The sequence below is a fragment of the Vulpes vulpes genome, chromosome 12, assembly GCF_048418805.1.
Source record: "Vulpes vulpes isolate BD-2025 chromosome 12, VulVul3, whole genome shotgun sequence".
In the NCBI taxonomy this organism is placed as follows: Eukaryota; Metazoa; Chordata; class Mammalia; order Carnivora; family Canidae; genus Vulpes; species Vulpes vulpes.
In genome coordinates, this window is record NC_132791.1 from 182,666,948 (window position 1) to 182,679,847 (window position 12,900).

Below are 12,900 nucleotides of genomic sequence, written 5' to 3' on the forward strand. Positions count from 1 at the left end.
ATGCTACAACATAGATGAACCTTGAAAAGATGATGCTAAGTGAAAAAAAAAAAAACCAGACACAAAAGATCATACACGGTTTGATTCCATTTGTATAAAATAGCACAAACATGTTAACCACGCACCTCGTTACCAAGAGTATGGTGGGAGTGACTGCTATTAGCAGGTATGGGTTTCTTTCTTTCTTTCTTTCTTTCTTTCTTTCTTTCTTTCTTTCTTTCTTTTTTTTTTGGAGGGATCAAAGTTTTATAAAATTAGATAATGGTCATAGTTGCACAACTCTGTGAATATACTAAAGCCACTGAATGATACATTTTCAAGGATGAATTTTACAGTAATGAATTATATCTCAATATAGCTGTTATAAATGAAAATAGGCCAAGACAAAACAACTTAGAAATGTGATGTGATCACAGAGCAAAGGAGACACTATCAATCACTTAAAAAAAAATCTTCAAGTATTAAATTAACATCTCTCTATAGTTTAGGTAATCAAAAAAAATTCTTCAAATTCATATACTGATGGCTAGAAGAAGGAACTAACATTCACTTCACAAATATTTATTGAGCATCTATGAGAGTTTACAACTGAAATTTTATAACTTATTTCATCTTCAAAACATGTTAAGGTAACTACTAACCCACTTTATAGATCAGTTAACTGAGGCTTTGGCAGTTCACATCATTTGCTTAGTAAATGGTGGAATTAAGTTCCAAACACCCATCATTTCTTGGAAGCCAAGAGTAGAGAAACAGAGAAATCTTTCAGACAAAGAAAATAGGAAAGACCTGGAGAAATGTGATGCTTGGGGAGGGAGAGGGAGTATGTTGAAAGTGAGGAAAGGGAGACAGGGAAGAGTGTATAAAGGGGACAGAAATAGAAAAGGCAGCCGTTGGCACCTGTTATTCCAAGCCCCATAACAAGCAAGGAACAGAGTTTTCAGTATGGACACCATGTATAGTCTATGGGCTAGTCTTATGCCAAGATGGAGCATAAGCATGGCCCAGGATCTGTGTGTGTGAACTCTCACATAACTCACCACATTGAATTACTGGTACGGGACATCATCATCTGTCTCAAATAGTTTGTGAGCTCTTAAAAGGCAAGGACCTTACTGATGAGGAAACATGAGTTGTTTTTTTTTTAAGATTTTATTTATTCATGAGAGAGACACAGAGACAGAGATGAGAGAGAAAGAGAGAGAGAGAGAGAGAGAGAGGCAGAGACACAGCAGAGGGAGAAGCAGGCTCCATGCCAGGGGCCCGACGTGGGACTAGATCCCAGGTCTCCAGGATTACACCCTGGGCCGAAGGCGGTGCTAAACCGCTGAGCCACCTGGGCTGCCCAGAAACATCAGTTTTTGATGACTGAATAAATGGATCCTAATTCAATATAATTACTTGGAAACTATTGGGATTGGTATACAGAAAGATGGTAGGGTAGGAAAAGGACCAGAAAATGTTATTAAGACTAATGCATGACATCTGATTTTGATTTTGACAGTGTTTATTTTATTTTATTTTATTTTATTTTATTTTATTTTATTTTATTTATTTTAACAGTGTTTATTTTAGACAGGTCTCCCAGCAGTGGCAACAAGCCAAATATAGAAGGGAGTACCAGCTGACAGTCCTCTTTTCCCAGTGCTTATCCCCTCCAAGGACAGTTAACTTCGGAGATGTTCCAAGCTGCCATTTAACACACTTTCTTAAATTACCTCAATTTTCAAGTTTTACATCTACACAGTGATGAGAAATGGTGCTTTATCATCATCAAAAGTCACATGAGTATTTTTTCCCTGTATCTTACGTTTTCTTGAGGATGAGGGTATATATCCAGCACTATCCACCCACTTAACAAGTACACTTTGATGATAAGGACAAACACATCATTTTCTGAGGTAGCCAGGTGATGTTTACAGAAAAGCTTGATCAAAGCTATTTTATTTCTGTTCCCCCTTATCAAAGTTCTGTTGTTCTTTTGCCTGTGGCTTAACCTCACTTAGCTCCAGCAAGCTGGAAGGTTCTTGACTGGGATTTTCAGACTATGATAAAGCCAAGAAGATTTTCCACAAAGAAGCATTCAAGCTGACTGTACTCAAATATACTTTGATACAGAATATTAGTACATAAAATTAGATTTACATAAATACATAAAAATTAGTAGATTTAAATTCCAGCAGAGCAAGGACCTTATCTATCTTGTTTTTCACTGAACCCTTAATGCTTGGTACCTACTGCATGCTGAATACAATAACTAGCCAAGTGAGTATTTTAATATAATTTGGGTACTTGGGAAAACAACAAAAATTATGCTCAAATAATTGCTACAGGTGAATGCTGAATATGAATTTTAGGACAAGGAGTCAGAACTAGAACAAAGCAGTCCTTTTGTCGCCCTTTAGCAATGACTTGAGCACAGTATTGCACAGAATCCACTGTTCTTCTCTGCCTCTCACTTCTCCCTGAGGCTGGGAGCTTTGGGCTCAGACTCCTACCTCTGGATTCCTGGAATAGCTTTCTGTTATAATTGGCCAAAATTTGAGTGTCAACTTAAGCAAGTCAAAATTATTACTGGTAAACAAATCTATGATGTAAATTATTAACAATACTGATAAACACAGTATTTCTTTCTTTAAGTATAATTGATACATATTTATATTAGTTTCAGGTGTACAACTTAGTGATTATAAAATCTTAATGATTTGACATTGTTATTTCTTAAAAATACCAACAGCTTGGTAAATTTGGAAACCAAATTTCATTTTCTACTTTCTTTTGAATATATATGACTGAATTTATTCATTTATTTAAACCCTAGTCCAGAAGGTGTTTGAGGTGGCTTTATGTTTTTTCATCAATTTAATTAAGAGCAGAAAGAGTTTACAGCCCTATTATGCAATTTTATCATTCCCCCTTAAAAAGAGTAAAGTGAATTAAAAGCCTAGAACAAGAGTCAACAGCCCTCAACACCCATGTTAATAGGTTATGTAGGTCACAGCATTTGGCCCACTTGTGACAGCTGCCAGTTACTCCAACACCTGGGTCTCCTGTGCCACCACAACAGAAGTACTCAGAGCCATCAGCAGTATTTGCTATAAGAACAAGTTCTTTATCCAGAAATTGCTATCCAAATTAAGAGTTTACTGGAATGCTACTTCTATACACAAGAATGAGGTATTGTAACAACAGGTCTCTTATTTAGAGCTATTTCCAATGCTTAAAGGTTTCAGAGCTAGAAGTGACAATCCTGGTGTGGTATGAAATCTCACCACCAGGTGGAGAGGGGCAGAGTAACCCAGGACACTGCCTCTGGGGTAGGCACCTAGTCATATGCACAAAAGCCCAAAGGGCCTTTCTAACTAGCATCTGAGCATCTTGAGAATTTCTGTAAATGATTTCTGGGTATAATTAGACTATTTATATATATTATTTCATTTTGAAGCTGCAATGATCATTCATCCAGGTTTGACAAATCCATCTCTTCTTCCCTTCTCTCTACCTAAATAAAGCTTAAAGGTATAATCCATTCTTTGGTGAGCAATTTTATGGAAATGTTATTTTTTTATAAACGAAGGGTGCAATTATTTTCTGAATTCCACTTGAAATGAAAAAAAAAACACGAGAAATTTAGAAGGAATGATTTTAAATGGATGAGAAATCTAATTTTTAAAAAGATTTTATTTATTCATGAGAGACACAGAGAGAGGCAGAGACCCAGGCAGAGGGAGAGGCAAGCTCCTGCAGGGAGCCTGACTTCGGACTCAATCCCAGGACTCCAGGATTATGCCCTGAGCCAAAGGCAGACGCTCAACTGCTGGGCCACCTAGGCATCCCGAGAAATCTAATATTTATGGGTTTATTATTCTATAACACAGTTCTGCTAAGATACACTTTTAGTTCTTTTTTTTTTTTTCAAAGATTTTATTTATTCATTCATGAGAGAATCAGAGAGAGAGAGAGAGAGGCAGAGATACAGGCAGAGGGAGAAGCAGGCTCCATGCAGGGAGCCCGATGTGGGACTTTGTGGGACTTGAACCCAGGAATCCGGAATCATGCCCTGAGCCAAACACAGGCGCGCTCAACCACTGAGCCACCCAGGCGTCCCATTTTCCAATTCATTCTTAGTAACTGAATTACCTATTCACATGGCCACTCAGCTATAAACTACATTTCCCAGCTTCCCTTTTGTAGTTAGGTATGACCATATAAATTTGTTTTTTTTCCAATGAAACGTGAACCAAAGTGATGCGCGCATCTTCCTCATACCCAGCTCAATAACCTCTTCACTTCTTTCCCCCCTACCTCTTGCTTTGGGCTAAGTCTCAAATCAAAGGGGTGACTCTTGCTTTGACAATAACTAAGGAAACAGAGAAACAATGAAATAAAAGGAATCCTGATCTCTGAATTACTATCAAGTGTGAGAGAAACTTCCAATGTGGTTAAGTCACTGTATTTTAGAATCTCCATTAGAGTAACCTAGCTTATATTATTAACGAGAATAAAACTCATCACCATAGGGATCCCTGGGTGGCCCAGAGGTTTAGCACCTGCCTTTGGCCCAGGGCATGATCCTGGAGACCCGGGATTGAATCCCACATCCGCTCCCGGTGCATGGAGCCTGCTTCTCCCTCTGCCTATGTCTCTGCCTCTCTCTCTCTCTGTGTGACTATCATAAATAAAAAAAAATAAAAAAATAAAAATAAAAAAAACCTCATCACCATAAAGATAACACAGAAAGAATATTTAAGTATTTTAAGCAAGAACCAAGATAGCTTGAGCTCTACCATGCCAAGTTTTTAATTAAATCATTTTATTATTTTTTTAAGATCTTATTTATTTATTCATGAGAGACAGACAGAGAGAGGCAGAGACACAGGCAGAGGGAGAAGCAAGCCCCATGTAGGGAGCCCGTGCGGGACTCAATCCCAGGTCTCCAGGATCACGACCTGGGCCGAAGGCGGTGCCAAACTGCTGAGCCACCTGGGCTGCCCTAATTAAGTCATTTTAAATTTTACCCTAAACGTTACACAGCTTTCAACCACAGAACAAAGTGAAAATGTATGCACAAAAATTAGAAGACATCCTTCACTTTTTAACACTAGCTTTATTACTCGTAAAGGAAAATTATGATAGTTTTTTTTTTTACCACACACGTAATAACAAGGGAATCAGTCTTGTTATTACGTGTTCTTTCTTCTTAAGAAATCTCTTATATGTATGATACCATAGTCAGTGTCATATAGATATTTCCTCTAAAAAAGGTTGTAAATCAAAACATTCTTCAAAGACAAACATTAAATCTGTAGCTGACTAAACAGTACACAGGTACCTAAAAGTGTATTCAAGTATCAGCATATATCCTTATTTTAAATAAGCAAAAACTAAAATATGAAAAAATAAAAACCAGAACCCACTTCTTTTTAATTTGTGTGAAGATGTTAGATTCAGAAGGATTTTAAGATAATAAGAAGATTCCTTCTTTTTCCCTTTTTGTTTTTTTGCACACTGTACATATTCTCTGAATTATCTTGTCCATTTCTATATATGCTCATTCCCAAATCTGACCTCCGGGGACCCAACGTGAGCTCCAGAACCATAAACCCACATGTTTCATTTCATCACCTGTGCTACGGACCCTGTGTATACTTGCCTCTTCAAGACATGCTTCAAAAATTTTCTTCATTCTTTCAGCTCTTCAATCTACCCACCTTCCCTCCTGGATCCTTCTTATCATTACTAAGTATGGTAAGGCTTTCTACCTTAAACAAGCAAGCAAACAAATAAAAATCCTAGAGCCCACATAGCTCCCTATGTCTAATTTTTTCTTTCATTGCTTAACATTTTTTTTTTAAAGAATTTTTTTTTAAAATTTTTATTTATTTATGATAGTCACACACAGAGAGAGAGAGAGGCAGAGACACAGGCAGAGGGAGAAACAGGCTCCATGCACCGGGAGCCCGACGTGGGATTCGATCCCGGGTCTCCAGGATTGCGCCCTGGGCCAAAGGCAGGCGCTAAACTGCTGCGCCACCCAGGGATCCCCTCATTGCTTAACATCTTAAAGGAGTTATCTACACTGCTTGCTCTTTCATGTTTCTATGTTCATGTTTCTGTTCTTACCTCTTGTTCACTCCTTAGTCATATATTGATCCCTTCATTCCACAAAAACACTTCTTACCAAGGTCACTAGTGATCTTCTTATCAAGATCACTAGTGATCAACTTACTTGTTGCTACATACATAGGAAGAGCTATGAAGAGATAAAACTCTAGAAGAGATAAAACTTTCATTTTGGCTCAGTTGTGACATAATTAGGGTGATTTACTTAATTAATCTTTCTTCAACTGATCTGCTCCATCGTAATATGAGGAAATTCATTTAAATCTTTCTGGTTTTAGGGAAGAAGGTTGGTGAAGTGGTCAGAATAGGTAAAAGGGAACTAAGAGAAAAAAATTTGCAGCTGTAAAATAGATAAGTCATGGGGTTGTAATGTAAGCAGAGGAAATATGGTCAATAATATTGTAATAACTTTATATGGTGACAGATGGTAACCAGCTTTTTTTTTTTTTTAAAGATTTAATTTATTTATTCATGAGAGACAGAGAGAGAAAGAGGCAGAGACACAGGCAGAGGGAAAAGCAGGCTCTCTGCAGGGAGCCTGATGTGGGACTCAATCCCTCGAAGGGGATCACGCCCTAAACCAAAGGCAGATCACGCCCTAAGCCAAAGGCAGACGCTCAACCGCTTGAGCCACCAGGTGTCCTAGATGGTAACTAGCCTTATCATGGGGATCGTTTTGTAATATATAAAAACAACAAATTACTGTGATGCACATCTGAAAGGAAATTGTATGTCAATTATACTTCAATTAAAAAAAAAAACCCTCAAAAAAAAAAAAAAAACCAACCCTCCAGGTTATGACTCTTCTTAGAGAGATGCAGGAATTTAGTTTCTCTTTTTATTCCTCTCATGACTGGAGACAATTAAGTGAGACCAGAGTAGGCTCAGCTTCTGGGAGAAGCCAGTGTTTTGGTGCCTTGTCTAAAGAGGAGGCTTTAGGATCCTAAATATAAAGATTTGGGTAGCCTTTTCCAAATCTAAATTCATTAAAACTAAATTTAAATGGCATTTTGAGAATTATAATTTGTATATTTACAATTTCTATCACATACGTTCATAAAAGGCTTTCAGAGTCTCTGAAAAAAGGAGCTGCATGACCGTGAGGGACAGAAGTGTTCCTGGTGGGTTACTAAGGTATAGAAGCCTGAGGCCCAGGCTCTCCCTCACACAGACTTCATTTCTATGAATTCTTTCCAAATGGAGTCTCTGAAGAACTATCTAGAGTACAAACATGGGCCTACAAGGCAGGCAGGCTCAAGGGTAAATAATCCAGGTTGCCTCTAACAAATGGATAAAATTTCCTGCTTTATTTCCATTTCATATTGCCTCACATCAAAACTTTATAGAGTACATGACCAGAAATCAGTAGGCTTTATACACCTGATTGGCAACCAGGTTTACTCAGCCACCAACCCATAGAATTCTTTTTCCCCTAAGTCACAGAATTCTTATAGATGGGCTTCTCTGTTTTGATTTAATAAATTCAGTTAGACACTTCCCTTCTATTCAAACCCAGATTAAATTTATAAGCACTTTATAAGGTTACGAACCTGAATGTGGTTAGATTTAAAAAGCAGAGTCTCGTAGTCAGAGTGTAGCTCCAAAAAAAAAAGAGTGGACCTATCAAGAAGATTGCCCGTGTATGCCCCATCCTCTGTAGCACATGCAAATCCAGCCACTGCATGCAATACCAGACTTGGGTATAAAAACAATGACATATTTCAGTCAACACTCACCCTCTAGATTCTCCAGAAAGGAGCTGGACATGAGAGCTCACTGTGGTTAGGCCATTTCTCTGCTGAACCTGATGGCTGGTGTTCCAAGTCAGACATAAACTGGTCTGTGTCAAAGAAGACAACATCACTACTGAATGGAACAAACCAGAGAGTAACTTAATCTACTACATGCCCAGCCTGTTTTTTCTATTATCAAAAGGAATTTAATCATCCTTCATCTGTCAATCACTACATAAAATGGCTCCCCACATTTTATTAAATAATACAAATACTGGAGTCCAGAGTTTATTTATTTCCAAAAATTAAAAGGACAATAATTTTAAAGTCACAATGATGGTTTCAGCAATTTTATTTTTATTTACATTTTTAAATAAAGTAAACTCTACCCCTAATGTGGGGCTGGAACTCATGACTCCAAGATCAAGAGTCATGTGCTCTACCGACTATGCCAGCCAAGTGCCCTGATTTCAGCAATTTATATGACAGATTTAGTTTTAAACAAAATAGTTTCTATTAGATTGGATCTATTAGTCGTTCCCAAATACTTGTCTATGGCTACCTTAGAATTATCTGGATACTTAATAAAAACAGAACTCCTGGGTTCTACTTCAGACCACGGAATCAAAATGTCTAAAGGGTAGGAGCCAAAAAAAAAAAAAAAAACAAAACTATATGCAGAGGTAAATTTGAGGGTCATTGGAGGAATACTTTTTAAACTAAAGCCCACATTTATTAGCAGGTCATGAAATCAATTAGGAACTTGGGAACAGCATCTTTTTAAAAAGAAATAGAACAAAATACAAGATAGCAGGCTGCATTTTCTTTAATAAAGGTTAAGAATTGGCCTCTGAGACCTTCATGTTAGTTGCATATATATTTTCATTTGTTATATACTAAGTTATGCTATAAAACTTGCTTATTGTAGGGAGCTATCAAAAATGTTTGAAAGTTGCTGTATTCAAGAGTTATCATTGGTCAGTTTTGTGATAACGGCTAACACATTCAGATGCCTAATTAGAGAGCCCAAACACAATGATGCAAAGCCTCCTCCTTTAGCCTAAAAGGAATTATTTTTGGCCTGTGCTTGTTCAACCTCAAACAAAAGGACTTAACCTTTTAGATTCTAGAAGAATGCTTATTTTATCTTAGCACAGAAGAATCTGTATATAGTCTCTGTGAACAATAATTAATACCCTTGTCTTAGGCTGATAAAGGAGGTAAAACAAAGGAGGAGCCAATCTGTGCAAAATGCAACCTCCATTAAGGGATCAAAACAAACAAAACAAAACACAAAAGCCAGAAATCCTTTGTGCTTACAGAAAAAATTTTTCTGCCCTAAGCTTTTTTATAACTAATTTGAGATCACCAAGTTTTCAAAGAGGATTTGACTACAGCATATATGAAGCGTTTTAAAGACTATATATATAGTCAAAAGTCTCCTTTCTGAGGATGCCCAATCTCCATAACAGAATCCTCCAAAACAGACACGTAAGTATAGATCATGTGATTCATAAGTAAAAAGAAAGAAGTCCAGGAACAAAGCTAAGAGGCCAGCAGACCCTAGTGACTTTTACAAGTAGATTTATGCAATGGTAATTTCATATTATGCTATGGAAATGTGCAGTCCCCAAGACATCTTTCTAGTTCCTTGAAACATTGTTGACAGCTTCAAAAAATACCTGATTCATTTCTTTCTGTCACAAAAACTTTGACAAAACACCTGAAGAATTAACACCAATTCTTTCTTTAAGATTTATTTATTTGAGAGAGAGAGAGAGAGAGAGAGAGAGAGAGAGAATATGCAGGGAAGGGAAGAGGGAGAGAATCCCAAGCTGACTCCTCTCAGAGCCCCAGTGTGGGACATATCACAACCCTGTAATTAAGACCTGAGCTGAGATAAAGAGTTAGAAGCTTAACCAAATGAGCCACCCAGGAGCCCCAATATCAATCTTTTCTTAAAGTCATCCAAAAGATTAGAGAGGAGGGAATATTTCTTAACCCATCCTAGGGCCAGCATTACTGATACCAAAGCCAAAGACATTACAAGAAAACTACACAATATTCCCTGTAAAGACAGATGCAAAAATCTTCAAAAAATACTAGAAAACTAAATTCTGCAGTACACTAAAAGTATTATATATCATGGCCAAGTGAGATTTATTCCCAGAATGCCAAGATGGTTCAGCATATGAAAAGCAATGAATGTAATTGAAATGATTAGAATGAAAGATTAAAATACTATATGATCAATGATGCAGAAGCAGCATATGACAAAATTCAATTCACTTTCATAAACACCTAATAAACTAGGAATAGAAGGGAATTTCCTTAACATGATAAAGGCCATATATGAAAAACCCACATTACACTCAATGGTGAAAGACTGAAAGCTTTCCTACTAAGATCAAGAACATGATAAGGATGTCCATTCTTGCCACTTCAATTCAACATGGTCCTGAAATTTCTAGCCAGAGCAATTAGGCTAAAGAAATAAAAGGCAGGGGATCCCTGGGTGGCTCAGTGGTTTGGTGCCTGCCTTTGGTCCAGGGCATGATCCTGGAGTCCTGGGATCGAGTCCTGCGTCGGGCTCCCGGCATGGAGCCTGCTTCTCCCTCTGCCCGTGTCTTTGCCTCTCTCTCTCTGTATCTATCATGAATAAATAAATCTTAAAAAAAAAAAAAAGAAAGAAAGAAAAGGCATCCAAATTGTAAAGGTAGAGGTAAAATTTTCTCTGTTCAAAAATCATCTCTTTTCTGTTTGTTTTTTGTTTTGTTTTGTTTTTTACAGAAAGCTTGAAAGAACTGACATACAGGGATGCCTGGGTGGCGTCCTGGTTGAGCATCTGCCTTTGGTTCAGGGCCTGATCCTGGGATCCGGAATTGAGTCCCACATTGGGCTCCTTGTGTGGGGAGTCTGCTTCTCCCTCTGCCTATGTCTCTGCCTCTCTCTCTCTCTGTCTCTCATGAATGAATAAAACCTTAAAAAAAAAGAACTGACATAACAAAAAATGTTAGCAGTAATAAATTAAGTCAGCAGTTATAAAATATCAACACAGGGGCACCTTGGTGGCTGGGTGGGTTAAGCATCTGACTCTTTGTGCTCAGGTTTTGATCTTGGGGTCGTGGTATCAAACTCTGTGCTCAGTGTGGAGTCTGTCCCTCTCTCCTCCTCTCCCCACTTGTGCTCTTCCTCAAATAAATAAATAATTTTTAAAAATAAACACACAATATTCAGTTGTATTCCTTTATTTTTTAAATTTTTATATTATTATTATTTCTTAATTTTACTCATTTATTCATGAAAGACACACACACAGAGAGAGGCAGAGACACAGGCAGAAGGAGAAGCAGGCTCCATGCAGGGAACCCGACGTGGGACCCGATCCCGGGTCTCCAGGATCACGCCCTGGGCTGAAGGTGGCGCTAAACCACTGAGCCACTCAGGCTGCCCCTGTATTCTTTTTTTAAAAAAGCATTTATTTATTTATTTGAGAGAGAAAGAGAGAATGGTGGGGAGGGGTAGGAGAGGAAGAGTCCCAAGCAGACTATGTGCTAAGCACAGAGCCTGAATCAGAGATCGATCCCACAACCCTGAGATCAGAACATTAGCTGAAACCAAGAGTCTGATGTCCAAGTGATTGTGCCACCCAGGTGCCCCCAGTTGTATTCTACATACTTTCAATCAACAACCCAAGAAGGAAATTTTTTAAAAAAGATTTTATTTATTTATGAGAGAGAGAGAGAGAGAGAGAGAGAGAGAGAGAGAGAGAGAGGAGATGCAGGCAGAGGGAGAAGCAGGCTCCATGCAGGGAGCCCAACGCAGGACTCCATCCCGGGACTCCAGGGTCACGCCCTGGGCTGAAGGCGGCGCTAAACCGCTGAGCCACCTAGGGATCCCCTAGAAGGAAAATTTTTTAAAAAATATTTTATTTATTTACTCATGAGAGACACAGAAAGAGGCAGAAACACAGGTAGAGGGAGAAGCAGGCTCCATGCAGGGAGCCTGATGTGGGACTCAATCCCAGGACTCTAGGATCACGCCCTCTGCTGAAGGCAGATGCTAAACCGCTGAGCCACCCAGGGGTCCCCCCAAGAAGGAAATTTAAAAATCAATACCATTTACAATAGCATCAAAAAGAATAAAAATATTTAGGAATTACCAAGGAAGCTTAAGATTTGTATGTTGAAAACTAAACGTTGTTGAAAGAAAATTAAGATTTCTAAATAAATGGAAAACATCCCCTATTCATGGACTGGGAGACTTATTATTTTTTTAAAGATTTTATTTATTTGGAATAGAGAGAGAAAGCATGCAAACATGCATGCACACAAGCAGGAGGAAGAGGCTCCATACTGAACAGGGAGCCCAACGTGGGGCTTGATCCCAGGACCCTGGGATCATGACCTGAGCCACCCAGGTGCCCAGGAGACTTAATATTGTTAAGATGACAATACTATCCAAAGTAATGTACAGATTCAATGTAATTCCTAGCAAAATCCCAACTGGATTTTTACTGATACATTAAAACCAATTCTGAAACTCATATGGAATCTCATGTGTTAAACGAGATTTCCCCCACTTTTCAAATCCCTTGTTTGTGCGGGTCTGGGGGGGGGAGTCCCCCTGGCAGCCAGCACCCTGGTGAGGACAACTGACAGTAGAAGAGGAAGGGGGTTCTAGACTAGTCCTGTGGGAAGAACCACATGGCACGATGTCTGCCTTACTCACTGGCTTTCTGGGAGGTATTCCTTCCACCCTTCTAAGTGTTCACGTTTAGTTTCAGTTTTGGAAAAATGTTAAGCATTTATTTTGAGGTAAAAATAAAAACTAATTTCATACTAAAAAAAAAAACAGTTTTGAAAACAAGAACAAAGATAGAAGAGTCACACTTCCTGATTTCAAAACTCACTACACAAAGCTACAGTGTGAACAGGTATAAAGACACACATAAACCAAAGGAACAGAACAAAGAGCCCAGAAACAAACCCTCAAAATATATGGCCAATTCACTTTCAAACAAGGGTTCTAAGACCATTAAATG

At 38.3% G+C, this 12,900-nt stretch overlaps 1 protein-coding gene across 2 annotated transcripts in view; it reads right to left on the reverse strand.

Annotated features, from left to right (window-relative positions):
• Positions 1-12,900, reverse strand: part of NFATC3 (nuclear factor of activated T cells 3) — a 137,720-nt gene that overhangs the window by 3,347 nt on the left and 121,473 nt on the right. The window contains exon 10 of one of the 2 annotated variants that reach the window (XM_026011550.2): positions 7,860-7,963. The exons of the other annotated variant lie outside the window; for it this stretch is intronic. Within the exon in view, the coding sequence (XP_025867335.1) occupies positions 7,863-7,963 (101 nt within the window). The 3' untranslated portion in view covers positions 7,860-7,862. The remainder of the gene's footprint in view (positions 1-7,859; positions 7,964-12,900) is intronic. 2 annotated transcript variants of the gene reach the window in all.